At 41.5% G+C, this 13044-nt stretch overlaps 1 protein-coding gene across 4 annotated transcripts in view; it reads left to right on the top strand.

Annotated features, from left to right (window-relative positions):
• The window catches only part of RALGAPA2 (Ral GTPase activating protein catalytic subunit alpha 2), a 136199-nt gene that overhangs the window by 84755 nt on the left and 38400 nt on the right, over positions 1–13044 (top strand). For all 4 annotated transcript variants that reach the window (XM_055725932.1, XM_055725933.1, XM_055725935.1 and 1 more), the window contains one exon: positions 1153–1280. In XM_055725932.1, the coding sequence (XP_055581907.1) occupies positions 1153–1280 (128 nt within the window). The remainder of the gene's footprint in view (positions 1–1152; positions 1281–13044) is intronic.

Genomic DNA, 13044 nt, shown 5'->3' with positions numbered 1-13044 from the left:
TGGGTTTGACATGGAAAAATCAGTTATGTGTATGCAATTCCAGACGTTTTTCACTTCTATGAAGTGTCTATCTTACCAAGTATAGCCTTTATCTGAGGAGCCATATGTCACCACATGACATTATATGGTGGTTTCCTCTGGAGGTAACCCTGAAGGAACAGCATTTTAACAGCTTGGCCTGCCATGCTGGGACAGACCTGTTTGTGCCTGTCCCAGACCCGGTTGTAGGGCACTGCCTCTGAGAGGTGGTGGTTTTCCACCATCTCCTTTGCTTTCCACAGACCTCATTATCTTAGATCAACTCAACTTCCACCACCCCACCCACCCCCCTCCAGTGAAGTCCATGGAAGGAGTTTACAGGGGATGGTCTGAAACAAATACTCCTTTGCAAAAATTCCTACCAATGTCAGATTCAGCCAGTGAATCAGTTTCTCCTGTTGAGAGGCACAACAGAAGGCAGCTCTTAATATCTATTAAAAATGGAATATTGATTTCAAATTAATAGACAAATTTTGTTCATATGCATAACAAGCTCATGTTTACCCAGTTGAATATTCTGTGAAACATGCTGCATATCCATGTAAAGTATACTGATGGCAATTATAGAAGACTTGCAAACTTAAAAAAATCAGGGAATTAATACCACACTGGAAGCTTCAGTGTGGGAAGCAATGTGGTCATGCTGTTATCTGGCAAAATAACGTACTAGTTTTCTGTAGTGGTTCTGATGTTCGTTATTCCGAACATCAGTAATATAATGCAAGACAAAGTGTGTTGTTCTAGCAAGGGTACCACCTGACTGACTGTGCTGACCTGGCTGGTAGTGGCCTTGCAGCTACAGCTCATGGAGATGGTTTGTTTCTGTGTTCTGCTGGACTTGGAGGAGTCTCGTTGTAGATCTAGAGAGGAGACCTAGAGCGAACTGACACTTGTAACACAACCAAATAACTTCATTGTCTAGAGCAGGACCATGTGAAACTTGCCTCCCTGGCACCTTTCTTAAGCAGCAGATGCCTTGCTGTGAAAAGCCCTTGCAAGTCAGGCATGTTGTTTCTGATTATGATTTTGGAAGTTTCTCCCGTGCCCTACACTAGCCTTTCAGCTTCCTTTGGCTCAGCTTTTCATGTGGTGTTTTTATTTTGGGGTCCACAGGTGCCATTTTTTGGTCCTCTCTTCAATGGAGCAATCGTGACTGCAAAGCTGCTGCCAAGCCTCATATGTGCCACGTGCATCAATGCCAGCAGAGCCGTCAAGTCACTCATCCCGCTCTACCAGAGCTTGTATCCTTTCCTCCCACTGGGGCGATGCTCCCCTTGGTAGGGTTCTTACTTCTGAATGTTCTTCTGTGGAGAGGTAGGCTTTAATGAAAATCCTTCCCATGTGACTTCATTGGAAAAGGTCAAAGCTTTGTTCGCGTCAAGCTCAATCTTTTCAGTTGTTCACACCTGGCTGCCATCCAGTGTTTTAAAAATAAGATCGTGACATCACGAGAGTGGTCTCACCAGCAGCTTCAGACGGTCTTGCTGGTGGTGGACTTGGACTTAACACTGATGCTTTGAACTGTAAGTAATGATAATACTCTATTTTCTTTCAGACTAATAGAAGTTATCTACTGTGTATATTAGGCTAATACGCAGAGCTCTGCTATTCAAAGTAGTCGTCCAATTGACTTTACTTGGACTCATTACATTAATAAGACAGATGGGATTTGGCTCAGATACGGATGTTTCAGTTCATGAATTCCGGTTTCATTGCAGCTACGTCTGTATTTGGGCATTTTCAGAACATATTTTCTAACAGTTGCTGGAAGATAACTAGATGGTATGCTTCTGTGTTAGAGGAATTGCAGCATGGGCTTCTATTCTTGTGATAACAGCATTATTAGTAATCTTTAGTTATTCTAGGATTTTCTCATAATGTAATCATGCTAGAAACGTTTTATAGCTTGCTTTGTTAATCATACTGCTGAGTTTTCTTTGGGGAGCTTTTGATTTGAGTATTTCTCTAATCGTATTACAACTTTGAGAAAGAGTTTGCAAATGAAATTTTTTGATCTTTGAAAGAACATTGATTAATTAGAGATGCACATTTTAAAACCACAAAACATCCCACAAAATACTGGGCTTTTTTTGAAAAGGCTAAACTTTATCCGGTAGACTTTGCAAAAGTCATCAGAAATTGGAAGTAGCATTGTGGTTAAATAAATCAGTATTTTATCAACTTCATTGTGGACTTGGTTTAAAATAGACCGTTGGTGGCTTTTGTGTAAGCAGTTGAATGCAATACATCAGCTGCAAAACCATGGCAGTACTTAGCAGATGATGCAAAACTTGCCAAGTTTTCCACTTCTGTTTCATGAGAGAAATCTAGCTAATTGATAAAATTCTTCTTTGCAGAACTTAGCTTAATCCATGTGCTTCAGTAGTCAATGTATAATAATAAAACAGCAGTGTAGTAAAATTAACATAAGGAACAGCGGTCATAAGAATGAAGAGATCCTGTTGACTCCTACTGCTGTCCCAGCACCTCACTCCTGGAGTCCTCTGATTCCTGGTTCTGCTCATCTTTTGGCTTTCCACGTTCTGTGAGCAGTGTGCACCAGCCTGCTGTGCTTGCACTCTCCAACAGGGTCTCTCAGGGTCCTTCCTTGTCCCCAGGGAAACGTGAGCAGCACAAATATGATAGCACAAGCCACTTCTCAGCATATGTTTGAGGTCTAGCTGAAACAGCATCTGTCCCCAGATTCTTTTCTTCCTTTTTTGTGCCTGCTTTTGCAGCAACGATATCTGTAGTGAATCAACTGCTGCTTGTCTGTTTGATAAATGAAAGTGGATTGAGACTTCTGAAACTGGGCAAAGATAATGTGGTGGGAAGATCCCATCAGGATGACCCTGGAGTGGGAGAGAAAGCTATCTGTAACTTTTACCATAGATAATGAAACACTTTCAGATGTACTAAAATTCTTAATGAGCCAGAAATTGGCATGTGAATGAATATATGCGTAAAAGGTGTTGTTTGAGTCTATCCAATGCAGTAACACTGCTCTATAGCTCCCAAAGGGTGCACACACAGTGAATGATTTTGCTCTGGTGTTTGCTTTGCTAACTGAGAGGGAAGCAGAGCCAGCGATTTAAACAGTAAATGAAATAGTTTAGCAATTTGGGTCAGACTGGACATGAAAATAACTCAAAGGTGGAATAACTCAAAAAATTGCCATAGAAGGAAGGAAATAAAAAGCACCAATCGTGGAAAAGTAACAGGTAATGTTTGGTGGCACCAAAGATGTAACCTTGCCAGTTCGAGTGACTGCAGGAAAACTTGTGTGGGGCAGAGGTGAGGAGTAGTCTGCCACTTCTGTTTGTCACACAGGTCATGTTAAGAGTCAGCATCCATAATAAGGATTAGTAGCTAAAGATTTTCTTGATTCAAGCATGGTTAGAAATTGATTGAATGCTTCAGTTGGTGTTAATGGTTCAATGGTGATAAGGCACTGAGCCCGTGGTGCTCATATTGGAGCAGCAGCAGGGAGTGAAATACCTGCTGGGACCCTACCCCAGCTGGAGCAGAGCCTGTACCCTCGCTCCGGCCTCACAAGGTGCAAGAGGAATGAGCTGGTGGCGGGGCCCATGGGAAGCGCTGCCTGCGCGGGGTCGTGTGCCGTGGAGCTGGGGCAGCATCTTGCCAGCAGTGACAGCTGAAGTCACTTGTTGGAAAGTCTGTAAACTCTGGTTACAGCTGCACTTGTCAGGGGCTCTGAGGGAAGTGTAATCAGCCACAGAGATTAATTTGCATCTCAATTAGGAAAGAGTCAGGAGGAAGCATAGGGTCTGTTGCTGGAAGGTTGTGGAAGAAATCTCATCAGGCACAAAAGGCTCCCAAGTCTCGGTGCTCCAGCAAGTGGAGGACAATATCCGAGTCCGGTTTCCATGGGGACCAGGACCGCAGGGCCGCGGGAGAATCTCGCTGTGCACTGTAATCGCTGGGTCATGATGACACAAATTCCACTGTTGTACCCAAATACATTTTTCTGTTGGAAATCTCTTTGAAAATGAGGAAGGTAACTATGGCAGACCACATTAGAATTTTATCTTTTAAATCCATTTTTTATGTTTATGTAACTGTTTCTGTTTTAAGGAATTTGTTAGAGCAAGAAAAATACTCCTTAAAAAATAATTACCTGTATTTAAAGTTTAGTTTAAAGTTATTCTGGCTACAAGCTCCTTGCATACATCAAATGGCCTGCGATGGCATTACACAGGAGCAAAATGAGGGTAGTTAATGCATAGCTCAGTTGTCTTTTGAACAGTTAAAGCTCGGTTGTCTCTGTAGCTGCTGCAATGTTTACATGGTCATGGTTGATTATGCATTAGTACATGTTGAAAATAATCATTTTTTCAGGAGTGCATTCATTCTTCGTGCAATGCGGCACTGAGTCTGTGAGGCTGCAGACCATACTAATTGGTGCTCTCACCACCCTTAAGTAACTGTTGAGTGTAGGTAATATATTTCAGCAGCCTCACCAGTCTTTTTTAGGCAAGTTTTTATTTTAAATATGCCTGTGTATTTTAGGGAAATCATAAACAATAAGGTGGCTTAAAATATATAAGAACAAGGAAGAATAATATTTAAACTTAATAAAATTGTTTTATGAAAACACATGTTTATGCAAGTCTTTGAGAGCATTAAAGTCACCTTTCTATGTGCTGGGGAAAGGAAGGAGCAACGAATCTCATGGATGAATAATTATATATAAAAACTAAAGTTCCTCTTAATTAAGCCCAAGTAAAGCAGAGGTTGCTAATTGTCAGTATTTAAGACTAATGCTTGTCTGTAAGCAGAGAATACCTTAGGAGGGGAGAGCAGGGATGAAAAACAGTGTGTTTGTAATTGGTGCTTTGGCTGCAGTGCTTTGGTGATTGTAATGGGGCTGAGCAGGACCCTCTCTCTAAGCAAGGGTCTATTCTGGTTCCAGTAGCGTTGAATAATTCAAAAAATGTTAGGACTGATGATACAAAACTGCACCTCTGTGCTTTCTTCCAGCTTAAATTTGTTGTATGCTGGAAAGGATTTTTGAACACCTGAATGTTCTGGAGTCCCTGTTGCCCTAAGCTGCAGTAGTGCAAATAGTGCACATCTTTGGGAGCTGGTCTTATCTTTAAAGATAAATACTTTGGGGGGTGGGAGAGCATGTGGAAAACATGGTTTGTATTTCAGTCCTTATGGGTCTGATTTACAGCTGCTGTTCAAGCTGACTGTTTTTAAGCTCGGGTACTAGTAAACCTCCAAATATGAAAATGTAACTAAGTCTGCAGATGTCAGGCACATTGGTTCGTCCATAATTTAATGTTGCCCCCCCAAAAGACTTTTGAGATTTGGGAACGGTGATGTCTGAGCAAAAGATTCCCCTTGGAATGCATAGGGAAATGCAATTTTGACTACCCAGAATCCAGATTGTCTTTCAAAATGGAGTAATTTCCCTGCTCCTTGAATTGAATTGCTCTTGTTTAGAGATTTGCAAGTTGGTCTCAGGTTCTACTTGAGAAATTTCATACCCGGGATGCTTATTCTCTCCCATCGCATATGTTTTGATAATAACAATAGAGGTAAACATCCTGGATTCTTACATCTTTTATCATCAACTTCTAAAAAATAATTTTTAAAAAAACCTGTAATGCAAAATTACCTTCGCAATTAAGACAGCTGTTCTTTAAATTGCATTGGCTGAAAGATTGTGCCAGACCTGGTTTGTATGTGTATGGTGGAGCAATGATTTTTGAGCTTCTTTACTGGCAAGAAAAGCTTCTCAGAGTTTGAAAAATGGCCATGGTGATGAAGAGCAAACTGGTGAATTGCTGTCATTATCTGTGAAGGGGCCCCGTGTACCTGAATGTAAATGCCTGTACCTCTGTGTTTCCACTCTGCTACTGAAAAAAGCTGCTTTTTAGTTGAAAAATTATTTTGATGCCATTTGTAGTATCTAACCGCTTTCTTCCACTATTTCAAATAACTACCATACTTACAGGCCTACTTGGTCTCACTAACAGAATTTGCAGAAAAGTAAGAGAGATTCTGACATGTCTGAAATGTTACCCTAGCTTCCACCAGCTCTTTGTAAGCAGCCTATGGGAGGGTGTAAAATGTCCCTATGTGCAAGCCCCAGCTGGCTTCTCTCCTGCATTCTCAGCTGATTTTTCATAGTCTTTGAATTGCTTTCTTAGCAATGTAAGCTACATCTATCTTCCTGTGAATGAGTAAATAGGGAGTTAGTTCCTGTTGGGATTTATTGAGAATTAACATCTCTTATTGTCTTTTTAAGCAATCTTACTTTTAGGATAAATTAGTTTGGTCTTATGGAAAAGGGGTTTGTTCTTATTCTGTCTGTTCATTCCTGTGTATTTTTCATCATCTTCTGTAGCATCTTGACTACAGTGCTGCATTACTCTACAGGGCAAGAAGAAATAACTGAAGGAGTGGGCATGCAGACTCATGTGTGTCAGCCCTATTTTTGCTGTTGGAACTGTCCATTCCAGGTAGCTGTGCAAGTGTTCTTGAATGTGTAATCGTAACAGATCTCTAATACAAGCTGTGCTTCTTCTGCCTTTTTCATTAATATAAACAGAATTATGTAAGGGCTGTCCTAAATATTCTTAGTCTGGTAAGAAGAAAAATAAAAAATTACCAGAGGTTGTGGTACTGTTTCCAATGTTGTTTGTATTAGTTGTTCGTTCAAAGAGAAAACCTGAAGTTAAGAGTTTTAAATTCTTCTTGTTTGTGGTGGATGTTCGTAGTACTTTGCTGCAACGTAATGCTAATGCACCTATGCATTAAAGACTGAAGGTGTCTGTGCATTAGAACAAACAAAAAAGGGCATGATGAGGATGCATATGCTTTACATAATATCTGAGCACTGGATGTCACCATTTCCCTACTTACGATTTGCAGTCCTGTTTGTGGGCCAGAAGAAAACACAGCCCTTGCTTTGGAGAAGTAATTTGATACATGAACAACTCTTAAAGTTGCAATGAATATGGTATGCCTGCTTAACTATACCCAACAAGTACTTCATTAGGACAAAAACAAAAGACCATCTAAGTACGCAACAAAACAAGATATCCATAACTTCGCTTCCTTGTATTGCATCCAGATACTAACACATCTACTATCTTGGTATGTTGTATCTCGAATCAAGAAGATTAAGCAAAGAACATCAACTCTGAATTTAGAATTAATTCCTTTTGTTGCTTTAAGCCAATGTCTGATTAACTTAAAGTAGAGCAACTGATCTGCTTACCTGCTTTATCAGAGACTAAAAAAGAAAGATACTTGCTATGATGGACTTAACTGTGTGAATGGCTGTCATGTATTTTGTTGGTGCATGTAACATCACATGCCTGAAAACACATTTTGTGTCCCTTTCAAAATGTGCTTTGTTGAGCTTGCATTTAGAACTCTGCTTTGGTTAAAAAGGGGTGTTTGATTGTACCATGAAAATAAAATAGAAAGCCTGTTACTCTTTTTAGAGAAGGGTTTGCAATTTGTTCCCTTTATTTCATCCAAAGAACTTACGCCCTCAAGCTATATAGATGCTGTTAGAAATTACTATGAAATTCTAAAGCATGTGTCACAGGAGCTGTGACAATTTATATGACATGGCATCTGACAGTTTTCTGCCGAAGTGATCAGTTCTGGCTCGCAAGAGTGTCTGTCTGTAGTCAGTCCTCTGCTGCTTTGTCTGCAGAGAGCAGCAGGTTTAACTTGCCATCCTTCGCTTTTCTGGGGGTTTGCTGTAACCACCCTCGTGCGAGGGTTTGAGTTTCAGACAGAAGTATTTGGTCCCGCTGCAGCAGTTGGAGGGACGCTGATGAACACGGCCGTGGCTGTACAGGGTGGTGTAAAGCAGCACTGACCTTCATTCTGCAGTGCAGCTCCCTGCTGGAGTGGATCGATGGCCAGGCTGTCTGTCTCTGCGGCTGCCTTCCCTCCTCGCAGCAAGAACCTTCTCCAGGCAGCGATCGATGCCTCTAATCTGCTCCAGCCTGTAATAAGTCATGCGAGGCAAAGCTTTTAGGTGGCATTACATGGGATTGTGGAGGCGGCTCTTCAGCTTTTATTCATAGTGCTCTTCATAGACTTGCAGAGAAATCTACTGCATCCTGCTTGTTCATGTACAAAGAGTATATAATGCTTCTGCAGATTTAAACTTCACATGCTGCTGAGTGATGTATGGACACAATTGTTTTAAATTAATATATTTGTGTGCATGTGGCTGTACGTACCTCTCCCTGTCATAGTTTCTTGCTAGACATGTATCTTGTATATGCATTACTGCACACTGCTGGTGAGCATCACCATTTTACAAAGGCAAGGGAGACAGTGGTGAAGTTTGCATGTCAACAGTATGAATTATTTTTCTGCTGTAGCGTGGGGCATCGTTATTCTTCTCTACGGCTGGAAGCTGTGAAGATCACTGAGGGTTGCTGACAAAGTCCCAAGCTAAATCTGTAGAAGGGTTTTACATGGCACAAACTGCTGCCCCGCCATATGATGATCTCTGTGCAGCAGCCATGCTGTTCAGTTAGAGTAAATAAACCCCAACAGTTTTAAGGGCTTGTATTTGCGAAGTGATTTAATGGGTAGTTCCAAAAATAACCCTGTGGCAAAGTGACATCATGAATGTAATGTGTTTTTTTTTTTAAAAATTAAAAGTGAATTCACTATGTGATGTATGTCAGAAGTGCGGGGGGACTCCACCAAACTCAGCTTTGGATTTGTTAATTAGTTAATTAGTGCACATACATGTGCACTAATTTAAAACAAGGTTCCTAAAATACACAGACATACCTCTTTAGCCCTAACCAGAGACTGGAAAGTCATGATCTTGCTGAAAATAGCGTAGTAGCTAAAGCATAAGCAGCAGATCAGGGTTGGGAGTTGGGAATTTGAATTCTAACTCTCCTCTGCCATCGAGAAGCTGCTCCTTTGAATGAAACACTTGGTTTCTTTATTCCGTTTCTTAATCAGTAATATTTTATTTGTTCATGAATAATTTTGCAAAAACCTAGGGGGTTTAAGTGCAGCTTTAAACTTGTGTCCTAGAGCTGAATCAAACTTGATTGTGTAAAACTGTTCGTGTACCACTGTTGGTCTTAAGAGTGCTCTGAGTAATATTTATCCAGTTAAATCTGTAAAAGCATAACTTAGTTCTTCATATATTCCCAAGCAAAATTCAATACATTTCTCTGGCAGTCTGCAAAGAGCACCGTGAGCAAGGGATTCTGAGGTTTGTACCCACTGGCCCCACTCATCATCACTCGCTGCAGTCCACGTGGCATTGCTCATGGAATGCCAACAGTTGGGTCAAGCTGACAGTGATCAGTGTTTCTGTTGTTGTCTGTAAAAATAAAACAAGTTCATCAGAAGTGCAGTTTTGTTTGTGCAATCATGCCCTACCCAAAGGGTTTCTAGGAGGTCTGTGGTTGAAGTCTGCCTGCAATTTAACTTGCAATAATGAAGATTGAGTCAGTGTGGTACTGGTGTTTTGTTTGTAACTAACTAGTAAATGTACCTTTCATAGTAAGGTGTGAACTCAAGCTCCCACTCTCTTCAAGATACACAGAGGTCTGAACAGCTATCACTTTGTGGTTTATGTTTTCTGTTGCATTAAAGAACTGTGGCTTGTGTTTAATGAGAAGCTCTCCAGACTGACAGAAGCAAAATTGGTATGTTCAGGTTACTACTAAGTAGTTCATTCAGTCTTTGGGGGTTTTTTGGTGATTTTTTTTTTTCACATGCACACCAGAGAAATTAAAGGGGTTTGTGTTCTTTGTATTTTGAAAGTAAGTTTTGATGATTTTGCTGTTCCGCCCCTTTTAACTTTGAAGGGATTTGTGTGGCTAAAACCTCCTCTGTAGCTTTTGGAAACTTGCTTTTAAACACTCACTTGCGCTGTGGATTTCCTTGGGCTATTTTTGTTTGGCTTTTGTCAGAAATGGGTGACAAAAAGAAGAAAATGGAGCTTTATCCGAGTGGACTTTAGTTCAGGCTGTGCAATTCTCACAGGGACAAAGCACACGTTGCCGTCGGTGTGAGTTTCGCCTGACTAAGGATTGTTGCCTTGGCCCACTCTGCTGCGTTGCTGGCAAGAAAGAGATGATGTTTGTATTTGAGCGCAGCAAGGCACCCGGCCCCGAGCCCTTGCTGCAGCACTGGGGAGTCTGGTGGGCGCAGCGGAGCCGCGGCATTGAGGTTTTGAGGAACAGGCTAAAATCTCCAAAATCTGGGCTGCACAGGACCTGCCAGCCATGGGGTCGATCCCCTCTGTGGCGGGCTTTGTGCGCGCTCGCTGTCTCATTAGCATGCTGGCTGGCCGCCGCCGCTGTGGCGCGCTGGCTTTGCTAGCCCTGCTAGCTCTGCTAGCTCTGCAAGCTTACCAGCTGTTCCTGCTGCTCCCGACAATGTCCAGCGTGTTCGGATCACCGGGTTCCTGCGCTCGCTGCCGTGCACAGACAGCCTTTCCGCTGGGGATGCCCACGTGGCTGCCCGTCCGCAGCGGCACTGCATAAAGTAACAGGCCCTCGCATGGCATATGGTGTCTGGATTCATACAAGATGCAAAACTATTCTGCCGCTAATGCACAATGACTCATAGCATTGCTAATTTTTCTAACAAAAGCCCACTTCCACACCCACACTTTTAACCCCTCAGGCTAAAAAGCCTCTTCTTTGGTTTCAAAGCCTTGGAAATGTAAGGAGGTGGCTTCTGGATCAATATATGAAACCCTATATTTATTTAAAGCATACACAAGTTCTAACAATTAAAATTTCAGTAAAACACAGTTTTGAAATCACTGTTCTAACATACAGTATTTTTTTTTTGCTCCAGTGTAGATAAATTGCCAAATGTTGGGCAATTTTTAGTTTTTTGGCAGCTACATCTTACAAAAATGGTCAGAAGGCAGCATAGACAATAAAAAGTTACTTTCATTTAAGAGAGAATCAAAGCAACGTAGCTAGTACATCTACAATGATTGTATATTGCAGCATAAGTTACTAAGCCGCTTATTGTGAGAAGCTTGTAATATCTGGCTGTCTTTTCTATATACTAGCTGTTCAGGGAGAAAAATAATACGCTTTCCAACTAGAGGGAGCTGCTGGTATCGCTGATGCTGATTCTTAACCTTCCAGTCTAATTCCTTTGTGCAGAAAGTACAGTGATCGTTTCTACATTTTAATAAAATCAAGTTAAATTACCCCGAGTAATTTAGATTGAAAGGACGTGTCTTAATTTTTACAGTGTAATCATCAAATCGATCTGTAAAATTCAGAGAAAACTAAAGCACGTCCTGGTTGCATGGCACATGGGTACTCTGCATGAATGTGGAATTATATAGGTCATGAAAAGACGCGTTAGAAGAGAGAGTGAAAAGCTGAGGCTTGCTTACTGTTGTTACAAGACAAAAAGCATAAGGGAAGTATGAGCGGTAGGGAGGGGAGCAGGCGGCGCAGCAGGAAGCTCCCCGCACCCTCCATCTCAACAAAGGAACAAAGGGACCTGCGGTGAAAGATGAAGGTGGCTGAGTTCGGCAGCTCAGGCTCCCCATGAGCAACTTGTTACGGGGGGCCTCTGTGGACAGTGCTTTAGCAAGGCTAATGCTCCTGCAGGGAATGTTTTTAAAGAGAAGTCCTGGCTTTACTAGGAGGTAGTTTGAGAGCTTTTGTGGAGCCGGTGACTCCACACCAACCTGCTGTGGGGTTCCCAACGGATCCGGTGTCATGCACCGCATCCTCACTGTGGCCAAAGCCCAGGTGCCGACCTCGGAAACTGCAGTTTTGATCCTGAAAGGCAGTTCCCGTGTCCCTGAAACTGGGCATTCGCCTCTTCGCAGGCAGTGAGAAGGCGCAAAGGACGCAGAAGGGCAGCTAGATGTGTACACAGGCATTTTCATGTGCGTCTCCGCAACAACCCAGATGCTTGCATTAATACAGACGTGTAATCACCAATATGGGTTTATACAATTTTTCAAATTTTTCTTTTTTTTCCTCTTTTAAAGAGAACCTGACTTGAGTATGTTTTCCATGCTGCAATCACTTCATTCAAAAGTTAAGAAATAATTTTTTAAACAGGAAAAATGTTTTTAGGTTTAGCTTTGAATTTTCTTAATTGCTTTCTTCCTCTTTTCGTAAGAATGAGCTTCTGAATTCTGTGTTGACCATGCTTTGAGCAGGTGAGACTGCATCACCTCCTGACACTCTTCCAACTCACAACAGATTCTGTGCATCTGATACTAAGAGGATGAGGTGCCTAATTTTTGTGCCTGTTATATAAAACCTACTTTAATGGATAGCACCATGATCTTGTATCATTCTTTAAAGAGGAAAGGCTTTCCTTCTGTATGCACTTGAAAAAATTTTAAAGCCATCCTGTTGCTGGGGATTTTTTTATTATGTTGGGGACATAAACATGGAGACAGCAAGAGAGTGGAATAGGAGAAACCCACTTTTTCATAGTGGGTTTACTGGCTGGTGTATTTAATTTGTATTTTTTCTTTCCTCAGTGTCATACTTTTGTGTGTGTTTCACAGTAAGATTGACTGTCAGGGTTCTAGTCTGTAAACAGGGGCAGGTGGATTTTAATGATTTCTTAAATCTAATGCCATGTAACAGGCTAGTACATGTACAGCATTTTCTGTTTAAAAAAAAAAAAATCCGAGTTAATTTGCTGGTTTTTAATACTTTCTCTGAATTGGCCCGTGCCAGGTTTTTTTTGAGAACCTGTACTTGTAACTTCTGCCAAGCAACTGATGTTACTGTACCTATTTAGGATTAACCATTTCATTCATTTTCACCTGTGTAACAATGTGGATGATCTTACAAAACCTTGCTAGCCTACAGTTTGTTGGCTTCCTTAAATAGGCATTCTCCTGCCTGCCTTTAGGCTGGGCAAAGTAGTGTCATTCAAGCACCTGTTATTTCACTTAGAAATCTTTGTGTTATCACTGTAACAAACAAACTTGGGGTTAGCTTGGTTTTTCATTACTGCAAAGTC

This window comes from Falco cherrug, chromosome 13, assembly GCF_023634085.1.
Source record: "Falco cherrug isolate bFalChe1 chromosome 13, bFalChe1.pri, whole genome shotgun sequence".
NCBI lineage: Eukaryota > Metazoa > Chordata > Aves > Falconiformes > Falconidae > Falco > Falco cherrug.
Note: the sequence above shows the minus strand (reverse complement) of the source record. Positions and strands in the feature narration are given on the sequence as shown.